Source organism: Thunnus thynnus, chromosome 11 (genome assembly GCF_963924715.1).
Source record: "Thunnus thynnus chromosome 11, fThuThy2.1, whole genome shotgun sequence".
Taxonomy (NCBI): domain Eukaryota; kingdom Metazoa; phylum Chordata; class Actinopteri; order Scombriformes; family Scombridae; genus Thunnus; species Thunnus thynnus.
Genome location: NC_089527.1, coordinates 27,986,395 through 28,004,695, shown reverse-complemented (window position 1 = coordinate 28,004,695; position 18,301 = coordinate 27,986,395). Strand labels below are relative to the sequence as shown.

The following is an 18,301-nucleotide window of genomic DNA, read 5'->3' as shown; positions in this document are numbered from 1 at the left end:
AGGTTAGCACAGCGACACTAACATTCTATCTACAAATGTGTCTCGACCCGAGTGACTGTGCGTTCACCACCACACTGAGACCAAATGCCATGTAAAGCTGTAAGAATAAAACTCAGTCAGCTTTCATGGCACAGGTGAAACACATAAGAAATGGAAACCACTCTTTCCAAAGATATTTTATTTAGGTTTTAACTAAAATCAAACTACTAAATAAATTGCTTCATACTCTTTATCCTATGTATTCTGTACATACTGCTCTTTCAGAATATTCATACATCTACTTATATCTATATACATTTGCCACTCTTTTTACTGTCTGATTAGATGCTTAACTGCATTTTGTGGCACAGGCACTTACTGTGTACACTCAGTTGCAAATCAAATAAAAAAATTAGATTATTTTTAACTCAAAAGCAAAAAGTACAGTTTCAGGTGAAACATATCTACTGTATAGACCATAATTTCCTAAAAAGAAGTGTCAAATTTGTTGCCATGAATGGAAATGGAGATGAACTTAAGCTGTATTTGATTTCAACTCGACCTTATTTTAGTTTAGGACCATTTAAAAACAAACCATCCACCCAATACAATTACTGAGGAGTTTTCTCTCAGTAATGGCTTAATTAAAATTAAACCCTACTTTTACATTACCAAGATATTAGGCCTTCATGATTACTCCCTCTGTTTTTACAACGGCAGTACATGGCAGTATTGCCCATTATTACCCCATTATCTTTACCAAGCCGTTATGTAAAATGCTCCCGGAAATCCTGTAATCCAGCAGAAAATTAACACAAATCCTGTCGCAGAACATTCTTGAATGAGCATTGAATAATTAATGTTTGGCAGATGAGATGTGTATAATCACTAAAGCTGTCAATAGCCCAGTAAAACATCCTGCAGGCTTCCTGTAAACGTCCCTTTAGATTATATGTAGCACTGTGGGATTGTTGTAGTGTTCAGAGAAATGAAGTGCTACAGTAAAGCAAGCCGTGTTTCTCAATCACTTGTATTGATGTGTGCTTCCTTGAATTCAGCCAGCGTTTGGGACTAATTGTCAGCCGATACCTCAGATCTACTCAGGGTATCACTAAGCAGAGGTCACTGAGCCCCAAAGCCTGTTAGTCCATGCAAGGTATCATATGAGGCTTTATCAATACCACACAGAGGTCTGAGGCCACTCTGTTACAAGATACTATCTCTGCACCCTTTGATATTATTGATGCTGTGGTCTGTGTTGACTGAACTTCTGCACCCTCCAACAGACTGTCTTTGCTCTTGTGGGGTTTATCACTGCTACAAAGGATGTATATACGGTTTTAAAGGTTTTCATTGCTCCATAGCAGAAAATTACCATAATAATTTCTGGCCTGGAGACTTTGTACTGTGTTGCTGACAAAATTAGTTAAAATGATAACCCGGAGGATACTAATAGATGACAATTTTGAGTAATTTATCAAGTAAAAGATTCTGTCTATGGTTCTATTACTGTAATGGTTTGAGTTTTTTGGAGTGTGTGTCAGACAAATTCAGCAATTTGAAGACATTTCTTTGGGCTGTGGTAATTTCATGTCAGATATTTGACATTTCATAGGACAACAATCTGCTTAATGGAAAAAAAAACAAAAAACTGATTAAGTGTTAATGAATACATAAAAACCATCCTTACGTGTGGAGTGTAAATTGAATGCTTTATAGCAGTTTGCAAGAAATTCCCCAGACAGACAAACACACACAGACTGCTTTTTCAGTAATGGAGGAATTTATCTGCAAAGGCAAACAGATATAGAGGATGTAAGGGATCCATTATAGATATTCAGAATTTTCATTTTCTTGGACCTCAGAATATTTTTAAAATGACAAGAACTTATGCCAAACAAAACTTTAATAATAAGATTATTCAAACCCTCTTAAAAATATTTAAAACCCCAAACAAAAATCATTATATTAAAACAAGCACTGTCATTGTGCACCTAAATATATGTTTCTAGAGCATGACCAACATAAACACAGCTGTAGCATTAAACACACAGGTTTGATCCACCCAGTGAAGAGGACCAGGACAGATTGAGAAGCTACACTAGAACCCAATCTCTATTGCACGTTTCTATTTTTAGGACATAAAAGTTTGTACATTTCCCAAGACTCGATATTCAAGAGGAAACAAGACTTTCTCATATCTGGTGAGCCATGTTTATTTGATTTGGGCACATAGTCGTCTTCAGGTGCACTGATGCCTCTGCAACAAGAGCTTTAAATATTCAGCCCATGTGTGCTACAAAAGACACATTTGAGTTAATAATTGAGTTTGATTTCATTGTGAAACTGCTTCTGTTTTGTGCATGCAGGCGTGCATGCTAATAGGCAGAGGAGAACACTGGTATGTAGGTATGTAAAAATAAGTGTGATCAGGCAACCTTTTCTCCTAGAAATTACATTCATATACAAATAAACTGTTTTTCCAATCACTGCATTGGCAAACGTAATTGCTGCCTGGATTATATTCACAGATCATGTTTTTCCATTGAATGAAGCACTACATTTCGTAATTACAAGGAGACAGGGTTGGATCAGGGCGTTCCTGAAAAAGAAAGCCTGGCTCTCAGTTTCTTACCAACAGCAAATCCCATAAAAAAGAGCTAAACCAACAATTAACTGATCTTACAAACAAGTATTGTCTGCATAGTCTGATATAGCTTATTTCTCTGTGCCATAAGCTACTGGTATTGTCCGAAACATATTAAAATCATTGCATTGAGCTACACTGCTGTACTGAGGGACTCATTCTTTGATTACAGTGAACATGACCACTGTAGTTTACTTTGAGTCAATCTTTTATGTCGTGCTTCTGCTATAAATACAAGAGCATATACGTCAGTCAGAACACTTATGTGAAGAATTTAACCATTTATTGTGGCAAAATGCATTTTAGTTTGGCAGTGTGGCTCTGGTCATGTGATGCTCTGGAACAAATCTGAGCAGGCTTGATACAGATTGTTCCTGAGATCACATTTCCGCCTTGCAGTGCCTGAGATACACAACATTTGATGAACATGAACACATATCAAAAAGAAACATTCAAGATTCACAAACAATCAAATGCTTATACAAGATGAGGCTGAGGAGGAGGAGGGAGTTAAAATTCTGAAGCAGACAGTAGTGTAGCAGCAAGGGTAAAACTTAGCATTGTTGTAGGCAGACTGTTTGAAAATGTTTATATAGACCGCCTATTGTGAGAGGTAGGTTGTGGACACACATGACAGAAGGGTCTATGGAACATGTGAATATAAACTGACTTCCTACCTGAACTACCATGAAGCTCCATTAGTCTGCAGCTGAATTTAATGCACTATTTGCCCCTGTTTTAGTAACATTGGAACTATAGTTCCAGTTGTTTTAGGTTATTACGTAGCCTTTTTTTAAAAATTAAAAAATACAGTATGTAGGAAGCTTATTTTTAAAGACTTATGTCTTCAGCAGTAACTTGGGGCTGAGACAGAGAAGTCAGAAAGAATTGAACTGACTAAAGCATAATTCGTTTTGGTCTTTTTATAGGATACAAAAAACATAACACCTTTCTTATCATTTGCCTTTGTCGTTTAGAGTCAGTGTGCAGGTGTTATGCTTTCTCACTTATTATTATTATCCCAAACACATTCAGTGATAACCTCTGTTGTGTCAAAATGAAACCACTTAGCCATCCTCCTGATTTTCTGTGCAAATAAAGCATTGTCCTTTCCTAGCACTTCTGTGCTTGAAACTAAAAGCTCTTACTTCATAGTTCTTGATGTACTTGACTGATTTCAAGAGAGATTAAATGTTCCCTCACGGTTTTAGTTGTGTACATGCGCATGTGTACATCTGAAAGCAATCATATGCACATCTGGGTTCATTTGGCTATAAGATTCAAACAACTGAGCCCTGCATAGAAATCATGAGTCAGCTTCAGAGGATTTTCAGTTATCCCACAGGCCAAAGAGCAGCTTTGTAGACAAATCATCTTCCATCCATAAGTCGTCCTGAGTGACAGGCAGCCATTTGGATCACACACCAGATCTGTAGATTGGAGCCGTGAACAACGTCAGGGTCTGTCTGATTTATGGTTCACCATCAATTTTAGAGCACATGTTATACCATCAAAATACTGTGTTGCTTGTTGTAGTTGTTGTGGTCTCATTTGCTATATATATATATATATATATATATATATATATATATATATATATATATATATGTATATATGTATATATATATATATCGAGAGAGAGAGAGAGAGATGGATATAGATGGAATGGAGGAGCAAAGCAATGGACCAGGCTTTTGAGGTGTAAGCTCACATCAGAGAGGTTCAGTCAGCTCTTCAGCTAGTGAAGCATCATGCTAGAAAGGATGGCTGGATACAGATTGAAAGGGAGATAAGAAGAGTAAGACTTATCCTTTTGGGATCAGAAGTAGGATCTGGGATACTTTTGACAGATTAAAAGCCCAGTGCTTGCATAATAACCCCAGTTGCGGTACGTTAAGATGGAGTGCCAGTGTTCTCATTTCCCCGATGAACATCTGCAACTGTACTGTAGCTCAGCCAACAATTTGAGTCTTGAACAAAACAGCTTGATCCACTTTAGTCACACTTGAAATCAGGATTAGGAAAATCTCTTGACAAATGATCTGAGAGCAGCCAAATCAGGTCAGTCGAAATTCAGCGGGACGCCCAAAAGGGGAAGAAGCACAAGCTGTCTGTTCTGCTGGGCTGTTGTCGACCAGATGGATGGCCAATTGCCACTCCAGATGTGCTCAGAATCCATCTGAACTTGAAGTAGAATGGCATCCTAAAGCAACAAGCCTCTCACACTCAGAGGAGCGAACTGCACGCTGATGGCGAGAGTGCAGGGATAATTGTAATCAGGCTGGTGCCAGTTTTCATCACATTCTCAGATACAGGCCTTAATGCAGCTCTGTGCTCACTGAAGCCAAACAGCGGCGCGGCTGTTGTTGTACGATTTACTGCTCATATTGTGGCGGACAGGGTAGATCAGAGGAAGATGAGATTGACAGGTTTAAATCACTGGACTCTCAATCTGCTCCTGCCTGTTGCTCAATGTGTTGTAATGCCACACCGCTGCACCGGATTAAAAAGAGCACACACATACTGTGAACACACAAGGAACCAAAGCATTTTCTGTCATGATTTCAAGGGTCACTGCATGGGTTAATAGACTGTTTGAGGTATCTGAGAGCTGGATAAGTGAGGCAGCCTTGTTATTTTCCCTAACCCTTGCTAACTCCACCACTGGCAGGTAATGATGCACTTTGGAACAGGATTAACTAGTCTATGGTGCATTTTCTATTATTTCTGTCAGCTGGATAAATCCAAAAGAGTATAACCCCTTCAAAACCACTCTTCATACAGTGTGATTAGCATGTGAAAGACAGAACTTACAACAAAGAAATGTTTTGAATTTTCACATGTAGTTATTTCCTCCCAACTAATTTATATTCTCTAAAATTCATTTTTACTTACTTGCTTCTGAATAGTCTGTTTTTTTTTTGGTTTTCTTTGACAGATAATTGCAATGGTCCTCTGGTATCCACATTACCCCATTCATCCTTTCAGAGCTCCTCTCACTCCTCAGTCAGCTATGCTGCTTACAACGCCAAGCTCAACAGAAGAGATGGTGAGTACTACAGAGTATGTTCCTGCATGGATTGAATGAAATAGATTTTCAGGAGTAACCACTCATGCAGCCATGGAGTGACCTTGTCTTTTTCTTCTCTTTTTGTCTCTCTTTTAATTCTCCCTTTCTCCCTCCATCAGAAAATGTTTACATTTTCCTGACAAGTGATGTCTTGTAGCTATGTGCTTATACAGTATGAACTATTTTGGAGCAGCCATATGGGCTTTTCATTGCTTGCTCTTTTGGTCCCAGTTGCTCCTCTGATACACTGCAACTTGTAGCATTCTACTGTATGTAAAGGAGACAGCTGTTGAACAAACAGCACTCAACAACTACAGTTCCCATGAGCCTTAGACATTTATACAAAATCAAAATCTTATGAACGCTGCAGTCAGTGAATGCTAAAAAATAATTGTTTAAAGAGGACATTTCATGCTTTATGTGATTTTCTGTTATTTATATACTCTTATAATGTCAGATTTTTTTTGTTTAACATGATAAAAGAATTTGTGGTGACCATATGTAGCTAAAATGCTCCCTGAAAGTCAAAATCCAGGGCTTCAACCTGGTCTGAACGCTTAGTTTGCAATGTCACCTCTAATTCCTCCTCGTGATGACATCAGATTGTTTGCGCATGCCCACAAACGGCCCTCCATTCTGTAGCCTTTGTTGCTAAAGTTGTTCCATGGGTTGCTCTTGTTGTCCACTAGCATATTTTGGATCAGATTCAGGTTTGAATACATATGGATGTGTTTGAAAAGTTTCCATTTTGAGTAAAAAACGAGAAAAAGAAGTGAAATTGGACTACTATTGTTTGTTTACCAAGGAGCAGCTTCTGGGAGCTGGCCAATCAGAACAGAGTGGGCTCATCGGTAGGGGAGAGACAGGAGCTAAAATATATAACATATACAAGGAGTTTTTTGAACTGTAAATCATACAAAGATATTCTAGCAGAGCCCCAGAATATAGATATAGACCTGGAAACACGGATGATACATCCCCTTCAATTTTTTTGAAATTGTGCATAATATTGCTAGTAGGTACACTAGTAGATTAGTCATGTTTCAGACACCCTTAATGTTAAAATAGAGTACCAGTCAAAAGTTTTGACACACCATCCTGTTCACTTGAATGAGATAGTGTGTCCAATCTTTTGAATGGTACTGTACATTGTGTAAGGGAGGCTTGTGTAACAGAGGCTATTTTGGAAAAGGAGTGTGATTTCTGCTGTCTGTATACATTTCACTGTGGATGCAAGAATGTAACTTCACCTAGAAGCTCTCTCTGTACTTACATCAGGATTTTATATGTTTTTGCAATCTGAGCTCAGTGGCCACTGAGCATTCACCACAAACAATCCAGACTGATCATCCACTGAATCAATGTTGAATGGATCCCCCCTCTGACTGTACCTCTCTGCTCTCCTTCAGGAGCAGGGGGCTGGTCTCCCATGGTGACCGACCAAGAGCCCTGGCTCCAGGTGGACCTCAGGGAGCAGATGGAGGTGACGGCAGTGGCCACGCAGGGACGCTATGACAGCTGGGACTGGGTCAGCAGTTACCTGCTGCTCTACAGTGACACGGGCCGGGCCTGGAAACAGTACAGGCATGAAGACGGTGTAGCAGTGAGTAAACACGTGGACATGTCATTTGATCAGCTCTGCTGTGAGGTCACTTTGGATGCATTGTGGTATACTACTGGTAACTGGATACAACCAGAATCATTTTTAAAAGAGATTAAGTGAGTGTAGTCATCAGACATGTACTGTGGAGGCGTTCACTGGAGGTGGGTGTAGACATGTTCACATATAGACAAAAGAAAGTCCAGGGATTGTTCCTGGCTTTTTATGGCTTTTTAAAAATGTGCCTTGTCTGGTCTTCTTCAGGATGCAAAGAACAACTAACAATATACAGTTGTTCACTTCACTTGAATGAGAAAGTGTGTCCAAACTTTTGACTAGTACTGTAGGTACACTGGAGAATGTGGATTTATATGCAGTGATTTTTCAGGATTTTTATGGTCAGACTCAGAAAACATTATTTAGCCTACAGTCATGAGATATCAACTCCTTTTCACGCTCTTATCTATTGATGGCACTGCAGGTCGGGGTCAGGTAACACATCTTATCACACATTTCATGGTGTGTGAAGTGTCTGGTGTCAAGGCAATTATTACACTGCATTTTTTTTTATCTTCCATGTAATTTCACAGTGTGTTATGACAGCTTGCACAAGGACTCACAGTCGAAGAAAATTTGATGTTGATCTGATGTTGGCATATGTCATTAATTCTAGCGTTCGTCCCATTTATGTCAAGGGCTGCTAACAAGATGTTAAATTGTTTTTCCGTAAATTATCCTACTTGTCAGTCCAAATAGCAGAGTATGTAGTCGCCCAATGGCATGTCAGTGCTGCAAAGTGGTCTTTCTTTCATCGGGCCTCATGCAAGAAGCACTCATACCAACAGATTAGTTCCTAAGTGGCACATGTGAGTGATTTCAGACAATTTATAGCACTTAACCAATTTCTTATACTTAGAATTCTCTCTTAGATATGAATAATAACTTTCGTACAAGTCATCATCTGTTCACCATATCATCCTCATCATGGCTGCCAATTTACTATGAGGTTTTTTTAGATTTCATGATTATCATTGGCATATTTCAACACAACAACTTCTAAATTTCATCAGTTGTTGGAAAATTGTCTCACTCTGACAGCTGCCTCAGGGTCTTTCTGCAGATCTCTGTCCAGGATCATCTTCTGTCTCCTGACTGTGTAACATCACCTACTGTAAGGCTATAATATTCTTTTGTCTAATATCTCTGTGACTGTCACATCCCTTGACTGCCTCTCATCATGGACCACTTTGCTTTTTATCATCTAACCTCATGTCAAACCATTCCCTCTTCATTTCTGTCACAGTAGAGCGCTGCTCTGATGACACGCTGCTGGCAGCTGTATTATTATTTTCTAAATGTTTCAGGTCCTGTACTACTGTCAATGATAAATTTGTTATGTTTTTGTCTGCTGATTTCTAAAAGCAGGACCTGAAGCTCTGAATCCTTCTTTGTATTCTTTGGGAACATTTTTGTGAATGAAACTCACCCACAAACAGAGTGGAACAGGTCGCCTTACATAGCAATTTTATGGGTGATCATTATGCTAACGATTAAATCTCTCCAAGGCATAACTACTCATGAATAGGTGACATTTATCATGTTCAAATGAGCGACAAATGACAAATTTGACAGTTTGTTGAGTCTGACTTGGAACACTCGTAAGAGCAAACGAGAGGTTTATGATACAAAAATGTTCTTGCATGAGACCAACTGTGTTGGTATTAAAAGAGCACAGAGATGTGAGGGTGGACATGACGTCTTGTGCTGCATGTTGTTTTAAATTATTTATCTTCCTCCATCTTTTTAAAAATGTATTATCAAAAGTAAGAACGAAAATTAAATCAAAGATGAGTTTGGGATAAGTTTCTGACTCTGAGGCTAGGTGTACCTTTTTTGAAGGCACGTCAAAACATCCCTCCACCAAACAGAGCCTTTTTTGCATTTAAGATGAGCAGTTTTGATGTATTTATTTCCAAAAAACAACTAGTTAACATTTTTTTAAATATACTTTGTAATGTGCAAATGTGAAGAACAACAATCAACTTCATCTGCTTAAAGAAACAAGATGCTACTTGAACAACTGAAAGAAAATGTGTCCTCTTCAGTCTCATTATTATGGAAAGTTGAAATATAAAAACAAATAGAACATTGGTGGTGTGATTGACTTGTTGAAATATCATGATAAACAGCTCACAGCTTCACACACTGTCAGTTCTCATATCATTAGGGCTGAAAAAGGAAGAAAAGCTGTTGTGTCGTGAGGAGATGCTCGGATATGACCAACATGACCTACTATCACCCTTTGTAACTGACTCATGAGAGAGAGAAAAGAGAGATGTTGTACTAATTTCAAATACTCAAGGCATACAGTGTTATATCACACCAATCAAAACAGGCACCTTCCTCTGAAACTTGGCAACATTTTTTAAAGTTATTCTTATTTTTTTATTTTTGGTGTTTATATGAACTTGGATTTAAAGTTAGTGTAGAATGAATGGCAGCTAATTTGTCTACAATCTCTAATGAAACTCATATCCAAGCTGACTTACGACAGCTTTCACCGAGACCTTTGGCTGATACTACCCCACATCCATCTGGCATTTTAACAGTGAAGCTCAAATGTAATGTCTCACTGCCAGAAACTGAACTGAGGGGGACTAATGAGAGAGCAGCAGCTGCTGACATGAAGGCTATCTCTCAGCCACTCTGAGCTAACGCCGAGCCAAATTAGCTCCATAGAAAAAAATTGCTGTATGAAAAGTTGGACAAAAGGTTGACAATCCTGCTGGCATCAGGCTGCAATGTATAAAAATGAAATGGAACAAACACATACTGGTCGTTTTGATATTTTTAGTGGTCTGGCTCAAAATGTGTAATAATGTAGAACATATTATATATTAAGTTTGCCCTGAGGGTGATGCTAGAGGAAAGATCATGGGGTCAAAATTTAAGTTTATCCTCATGAGAGCATACATTATGTTATTATTGATAGTTTATTAGATATTGTGTGTGTAAAGTTAAGATTTTGGTTGGTTGGTGCTGGTGAAGCAAAACTCTTTAGTGTCCAAAATGGAAAAGTTTCACCCTTTGAGCAGCATGAATGTGCTGAGCAAATTCCAAGCCCCCTGAGTGTGTAAATGCAAATGTAAATGACGGTGGTGCTGGAGGAAAGGTCAGAAAGACTTCCCTTACAACATACAAATCTAGCAAACAGTTTTGAGTTAAGCTTCGGGGGAATTTTCTCCCTAATGTAGGCAATAGAGAAAAAAGTCTTGGAGCTACCAAAATCAATGGCAACCATGGCAACCATTCACAGCCAGCTGGACAGTAGTTATGAAGATATCTTGCTCTGGATCAAAGTGTTGGAAGGATTTACTGACATGTTCATCCTTAAGCTGCACTACAAAGCCACTCAAAAACAAGCAGAAATTACATAGACGATTTGAGTTTGACATACAGGAACACATACATGCATATAACCTCTTTTTCCTGTGCAGACAAAAAAAAAAACAAAAAAACTTTAGTTTCTCCCATTGTTTAACTTGTTTTTCTTTAATGATTCACTTGCCTGTTTTTTTCCGGCACTGTGATGACATCACCATCTGTTCCAGCAAACAGACCCCTGTCTGTGAGAGTGTCCTCAGCACAAATAAAGTACAAGAGGAACATGTGAAACAATAGGATAACACTCCTCTACAAACTGATAATAACTGTTAAAATGACTTGTCTGTAGAAGCTTTGAGGAGATGACTTGTTGACTTTTATTATCTCATATGCTGCACAATGCAACTGACTCAAACTCATTTACTCTTGAATGTCTTTCATTATGTGAAAAAATAGGTTTTCCAAAGTGTTTGTGGCTGATGGTTTGCTTTTAAAGTAAACTCTTTAATAAAAAGGCAGAGCCCTTGTTTTAAATCCCGGTTTAACCCAATTTCCAGTACAATATTTGCATTATACTCCATTGTAAATTAGCTTGATGCTCATTGCAAATATTTATTTCAGGGAAAGTGGAATGTATTCTAGCAGGGGTCCAGATTACCATTATCCTTATCCTTGAAGAGCCTTATTTAAAACCTATTTTAATGCTGCTGTGAATAAATGTGTGAAATAAATTCTTCCCCTCAAGGGGGGAATTTAAACACAAATTTTCATGCTTGTTAGCCATTCAGGTAGATGGAATACAAGAAATATAACAAGGATTAAAACTTGCATGAGTGCAAAGTTATCTTTTATCTGAGTGAATTAAAACCTACTCCTATTTCATTGGTCCTAATAACATGATAACACCTTAGATTACACATTTAACATTATACAGTGTGATCTCACAAGAAGTATAAATAATCTTTTCAAATAATCTTTAGCCACATTAGGAATGTTCAGATTTAAATATCTAGGTAAATATTGGATGGATTGCCATGGAATTTGGACATCCATATTCCCCCATGTATTGAATTTTGACTTGACTTGACATGACTTAATGACCCCCTGACTTCTCACCACCATGAGGTTGACATTTTTGGTTTTGAGTGAAATGTCTTGACAACTGATGGATGGATTGCCATGAAATTTTCACATTCATGGTTCCCAGTCAATGAATCCTAATAAATTTGATAATCCCCTGACTTTTCATCTAGTGCATCATCATGACAAAATGTTATTTTTTCCAATACTTTGGTTTATGGCCAAATACCTACAAAACCAATCACATGAACATGTTGCTTGTAATGTTGTTTAACAAGACCCAAGTGTGGAGAACACTACACATTTCAGAATTCAAAAACATTACATTAAAATTGCTGGATTAAAAAAAAAAAAAAAAAAAAAAAAAAAACTTTATTTCTGCAGGGAGGGGCCATTGAGAGCATGCTCTCTTTTTCAAGGCTGCCCTGAATATAGAACATACAGAAAATAAAAACAATATTTACAGTGTACAAATTCAAAAGTAACAAACAACAAGATTTACAGCAAACATACAAACAGAGACAACATTCAAAGACATTCAACCATAGACATCAACATCATTCATAGAAAACAAGTACATTCAGACTGTACTGAATCTGCCAAAAGACATTTGAAATGAATGTAAGGGATCAGCTCCTCTGTTTTAGCAAGCTTTTGCAAATTGTTCCAAATTGTGTTGAGCAAAATATTTAAAAGCCAGTTTTCCAACCTCAGTATTAACATGTTGTGTTCTTCAAGAATCAAATAATCCTGGGATGTAGTGTAGTGTGAAAGTGATCTATAATTGAGAAGACATGAGATATATGTAGGAAGTTTGCCAAGTAGTGCTTTGTAAATAAATAAAATACAGTTTTGTTCCCTTCTCATTGCCAACCATTTCCCCCCAACTTTCTCATATAATATACAGTGATGCATTCTAAAGCTATCTCCAGTTATGAATCCAAAAGCTGAATGATATACTGAATCTAGAGATTGTGTAGCGGCAGGAGTGTGCATATAAATTGTATCGCCACAGTCCAAAACAGATAAAAATTGAATAATTTGTTTTCAGCAGTTCTGGGTAAAACAAGTCTTATATCTGTAAAAGAAGGTCAGTTTTACTTTTAGTGATTTAGTTAGTTCATTAATATGCTTTTTAAATGGAAGTAACGTGGCTTAAACATCCCCAAGATTCAGCAACCTGGACCTGGAACAACAAGGTTTATGTGGTGAGCTTAAACAAAATATGAGGCTGATCAGTCATGGCAAACCTTTGGCCATCAGTCCCCCCAAGCAAGATTCCAGCCTGCCTGCACAATAAATGTCCGGGGACACAGATTCAGCACCCTGGATAGAGGTCGTGGTAGTTGCCATGCTGACATTAGCATTTTGCTTAAAGCATCACTTTGTCTGAGTACAGCCTCACAGAGATGCTAGCATGGCTAACAAACAAAAAGCCTGAAAATACCTTGATGTAACTTTTAACCAAAATATCCCACCTTATGTAACCTTAACCATAAAACTCCAAAATCTTACTAAGTAGTCAAGATAAGTGAAGTCCATTTTTATTTATATACCCCAATATCACAAATCACAAATTTGCCCAAGGAGGCTTTACAGTCTTTTCAGTAATACAACGTCTATCCTTAGAACCTCGAAGAAAAGGAAAAACTCCCCAAAAAAACCCTCTAAAGGGGAAAAAATGGAAGAAACTTCAGGAAGAGCAACAGAGGAGGGATCCCTCTTCCAGGAAGAACAGATATGCAATAGATGTGGTCTGTACAGAATAGACCATATAGCAAAATGACAGCATAGAAAAACAGGATGACAGGATTATAGATACATTTTTAACAAATAATCAAGTAAATTGATAAATAGGTGTTGCAGAAAGTTTGTTGTTGTCAGCAATAGAGAAATCTCAAAATTTCCACTACCTAAGATATCTAACAAATATCTAAGATCTGGGTGATCTTGGTCTGGGTTACTCCTGGCTGGCGTTTGGGAACTGCTGTGGTATTTTGACTTATGGCAAGGTCATGAACTCACAGCTTTCTCTTCCCCATGTGTTCCCTCAGGGTCTTTAACTGGCCAATGACCTTCTGGAACATACTGTATAGCGCCTGCATTGCCAGCAGCAAGATTTATCCCCCAGTGAATTTATTAAAATAAATGTATGTGGAAAACTGACACAAGGGAGCTCATCACTGGAGAGAAAGAGTAAAGAGTCTTAATGAATGAGGAGGGAGGCTGTTCCACAGTGACAGAAACACAAATAGAAATAATGAAGTCACTGTGGGATTAGGACTGTTTATGTGGATGAGGGCCAACCTCTATCCTCTGGTCCCCTGGAAAATCTTCTGCACCCTCAGGCATTTTCTTCACAGACTTTGCCTCATCTCCCAGCTGGAACACACAGGATGTTCTGTTGCAATTGTTTCCAGAGAGGAAAAAACACAAACGTCATAGTTCAGGACAGGCTCAACAGTGGTGTGCTTGTTGTGATATTGCTCTTAAATACTAATCATCCATACTAAGTGTTCTTAACTAATGAATAGTAATAACTGCACTGCAGGCACAGACAGAGTTTAGATTTTCCAAATGTTCCGCTGGGAGACAAGTGGAAAGACTGTGGGCTTAAATTAGGGTCAACTGTTTTGTAGTTGTGTATCACCACATGTGAGAGTCTGAAAACATTTTGTATGAATACAATTATTTTGGTTGTCCAACAAAAAATGTCCCTACCAAAGTTAAAACCTAACCTACACCGTTGCATTCAAATGTATGAATGTGTAAAAAATAACTGAATAAATAGATTTGATTTTTGAATCCACAAGGAGATCTGTAGCTGTGTATGACAATTTGTGAATAAATGAAAAAGATTTGCACAAATAGTTTCCACTGTGTGCATAAAGAAGATTTCACCAAAGATTTGCAGTTACAAAAAAGGTTTGCAGTTACACATCTATCTGTTTGTGGGTGAAAATGTTCACTTAGAACTCAATTGTATGTGTGAATGTGGGTTTACAGCTACAAATCAAATCTACGAGCACAAATACTTTTGTCCCACATTTGACGCTTCCTCCTGAATAGCCAATGGAGATGCTCTGAAACACTGGGGGCATGTTTGCTGAAGGAGCTGACAGCACACCCCAACTGAACCGCCTCTGAACCTCTGAACTTAACAACGCTCATGCCGAACTCCCTTATAAAAATACACAATTTAAAGTAGGCCTTGTTTGTAGGTGTAGGACAAGCAACATGGATATTTTAAAAATAAAGTAACGTCAGGAGCCATTTTTAATTTGGCACCCATTTTGTAGGTAAATGTGGACTTGTTTCAGTAAAAATGTAACTTAAATGACTAGTTAACAAGCGAAGCATCACTGATCATCATAACGTTAAATTGTTTTTTTGTTCAGTGGTGTTCAGTGTTACTATTACTCACTTCTCTACTTAAAAGTCGCACATTGGAAATTATTTGTGCAAATCAAATAAAAACGTTTTTTAGACATTCACGTTTGAATGCAAGGGCATAGGTTTGGTTTTAACTTTGGTAGGGACGTTTTTTGTCAGACGGCCAAAATAATGTGTAATGTTACACACATAAGGAGCCTGACTCTACAAAATGTTTACTTTACTGAATATGCATTCGCTAACTTGCCTGAAACTGGATTTGTATTGTGATTTTTTGTCATTTTTTTATTTGTCATTTATCATAAACTGTCACAATAAATGTTACAATAAAATAAATGTATCGAAACCTGTAGATAATGAGCTGCTCTGTAATTAGCTGCTGTAAGGTTTTCAAACCTCACCTGAGACTCTGTCCTTGTTTCAGTTTGTGGATTTAGATGACATACAAAATCATACATTCAGATATGGTGATAGACAGCTACAATACAATTCACCCTAATTTGAGCCCATAAAAGACAGGGTTGGTAATTATGAGAACACTAAGAAGCAGAGGAAGAAGACAAACACACACTAAACATATACCTTGATTTTTCAGATTTGACAACATGTTTTTATATCGCTACATTTGCTTGCTATATTGCTTTTAGTTTTTTTTAGTTAAAATCATAGCTTTTGAATGTGGCACAGTCAAATTGTCTTTCTTGTGCTCCATCCTTTCATATGTCTTACACAAAGCCTAAAAAAAAAGACAAGGTTGTAGCTTGAGTCCTGTCTGACAAGCACGGCAGCATGTTTTTATCAGTCTGATTCTAAAGAAAATACCAAAAAATAACAGTTTTGGAGACTTTTTTGGCTGAAAGCATTTCAAAAACCTAAATGTCATGAATATGAATGTCTTTGTTTTCAAGGCTGACGTATTTCTCAAATTTGCACTACACAAGCTGTTTGTAGTGCCAAAGTAATATATTTGTTTTAATCAAATGTTTAAACCCCAGTGCAATTAGTTAATCCCTCCCTCCCCTGTGCAGCCGTGGATTACAGTGCATGTATAAATAAGCGTGCTTGTACCTGTTTTAAGATTCAACCACAAGGCTCCACTCGGTAAATGGCTCAAAATGGAAAAGCGGTGGCGTAAATCCCAATAACAGCTTTATGAGTCGCACTGTTGCCTTGATTATGTACCAAGAAGCAGCAGCCTGGTGTATTTAATGATGCCACCACTTTGGAGTGCTCTACAAGCACTGGACGGCCATTTGTGCTGCTACTCAGCATACCCTTTTATGCTGTATGATATTGTGTTTCTGCTGTTGTGGAAAGCTGAATTATTGGCCATGTCTGACTATGTTCAGAAAACCCTCAAGCTGATCTATCTTTATGGTTCTTTGTGCTGTAGTACGAGTTCTTATTGATTGGATATGTCACCTGCCTTGAACTGGTTATGAAGAAGCTGGTAATCAGTCATTTGAGAGGAGAGGTTGTTTGTCTCTTTCTGCATCTATCTGTCACTCTCTCTTTCTCTGTTTTGCTGTTTATATCCTCTGGCTTTGTTTGGTGCAAAGTGAATGTTGAGGAGGAATGGAAATGAAAAAGAAGAATGAGATTTCACAAGTGTACTCAGAGGTTTTTTGTTTTTTGCTCTTCTAAGAGAAAACAATGCAAGAGTCCTCATTTTGCTGCCCCAGTGGTCATTTTCCCTCCATTTCATGTGGACCTGTGTGAACAGATATTCTCATATTTCTATACCACATGATGATTCTTATCTTTTTACATCAAATTGTATGTTCAAGGAGAGGGTGAAGACGTTACCCTTGGGTCTCTCTGATCAGCGCTGTGTTGTTTTCTGTGCTATTACAGACTTTAGCTTGTTATTCTGCTTATCTTTCTAGTATCATTTCCTGCTTCCTGGTGAACATATTACCATTCATGTACAATCTGCTATTTCTCAGTGGAACCTTTGTGACTTGTTTTCTATCAGTTTTCTACTGCTATCATAAACACCGTCTTTGTCTCTGTCTGGCCCTGCAGAGGTTTGTCGGGAATGTGAATTCGGAGGCTGTTGTCCAGAACAAGCTGTCCCACTCAGTGAGGACCCGTTTCCTTCGTTTCATCCCTCTTGACTGGAACCCAAGTGGCTGGATGGGCCTCAGAGTGGAGGTGTACGGCTGCTCCTACAGTGAGTAACACATACCCACCGGTTAATGGCATGCTCTGAAAGCATTCAGTCTGCACATCAAACCTCTGTGGTTACACCACCTACAAGGATTCAATCATTTATACATCCGGCTTTGCAGTTACACTCTTGAATGGGGATTAGTGACAACTATTTTCACTTCACTTGGTTTTAACACCTTGATTCGTTCCCCAAACAATAGTGAATACACAAATCAAAAACCACACAGTGCGGGTGTGTTTGCCTCATGTTCAGCACTTTAAATTGCATGCTTCTTTTTCAGCAGCTGTTGGTAATCTGGTGCCAGTGGATCTCAGTGGTGGCACAATCAGTATCAGCATCAACTTTTCACCATTAAAAGGAGTATTATTTTGAACATGTAGGGTGGAAACATTGTATGTAGCTTTATAGACTTTACGTACTTTTCAGCAAACTGAAAAGACTCCATAATAATTCAAAAAAAACAATCCAAAAACACTTTCCCCAATTCTTCTGTTAAACCCTTTTTGTTTTTCTTACAAGACTGAGAGGTCTGTGCTAGTTTAGATAGCAGGTTACCTGTGTCATTTTCTACAACTAAGTGTTGAGTGAAGCTTATTTTCTTTATATGTGTTGCTGCAAAGTACAGTATGATCACCTAAACACAAAGTGACGATATAAAAACATGCCCAGTGCAGCTTAGATCATTATATTACTATTATTAATGCCAATGCTACTGCATTAGGCGGATAAATGCCAAAATCACCTTCCCATTTAGCTTCCCTGTGATGACTAAATGATGATGTTGTGTCATGGTACTAAATTGTGCTTATGTTCAAAATTTAAGCATATTCCAAGATAACAATTGGATTATATTTTGGTTGTCATAACTTAAATGTCTTATTATGTCAGGATAACATGATTTTATACTTCTCTCCAGGTGGGTTTTTATCACTAAGTCATTGCTCTAAGCCACAAGACAAAGAGTAAGTAAGAGGA

The 18,301-nt window shown here is 38.0% G+C and overlaps 1 protein-coding gene across 2 annotated transcripts in view; it reads left to right on the top strand.

Annotated features, from left to right (window-relative positions):
- The window catches only part of LOC137193086 (contactin-associated protein-like 5), an 81,318-nt gene that overhangs the window by 7,802 nt on the left and 55,215 nt on the right, over positions 1–18,301 (top strand). Inside the window, exons 2-4 of one of the 2 annotated variants that reach the window (XM_067604278.1) lie at positions 5,565–5,675; positions 7,106–7,299; positions 17,179–17,326. In XM_067604278.1, coding sequence (XP_067460379.1) covers positions 5,565–5,675; positions 7,106–7,299; positions 17,179–17,326 — 453 coding nt within the window. Of the gene's footprint in view, positions 1–5,564; positions 5,676–7,105; positions 7,300–17,178; positions 17,327–18,301 lie in introns of those variants that run through there. The other variant, XM_067604277.1, reaches the window with a different exon arrangement.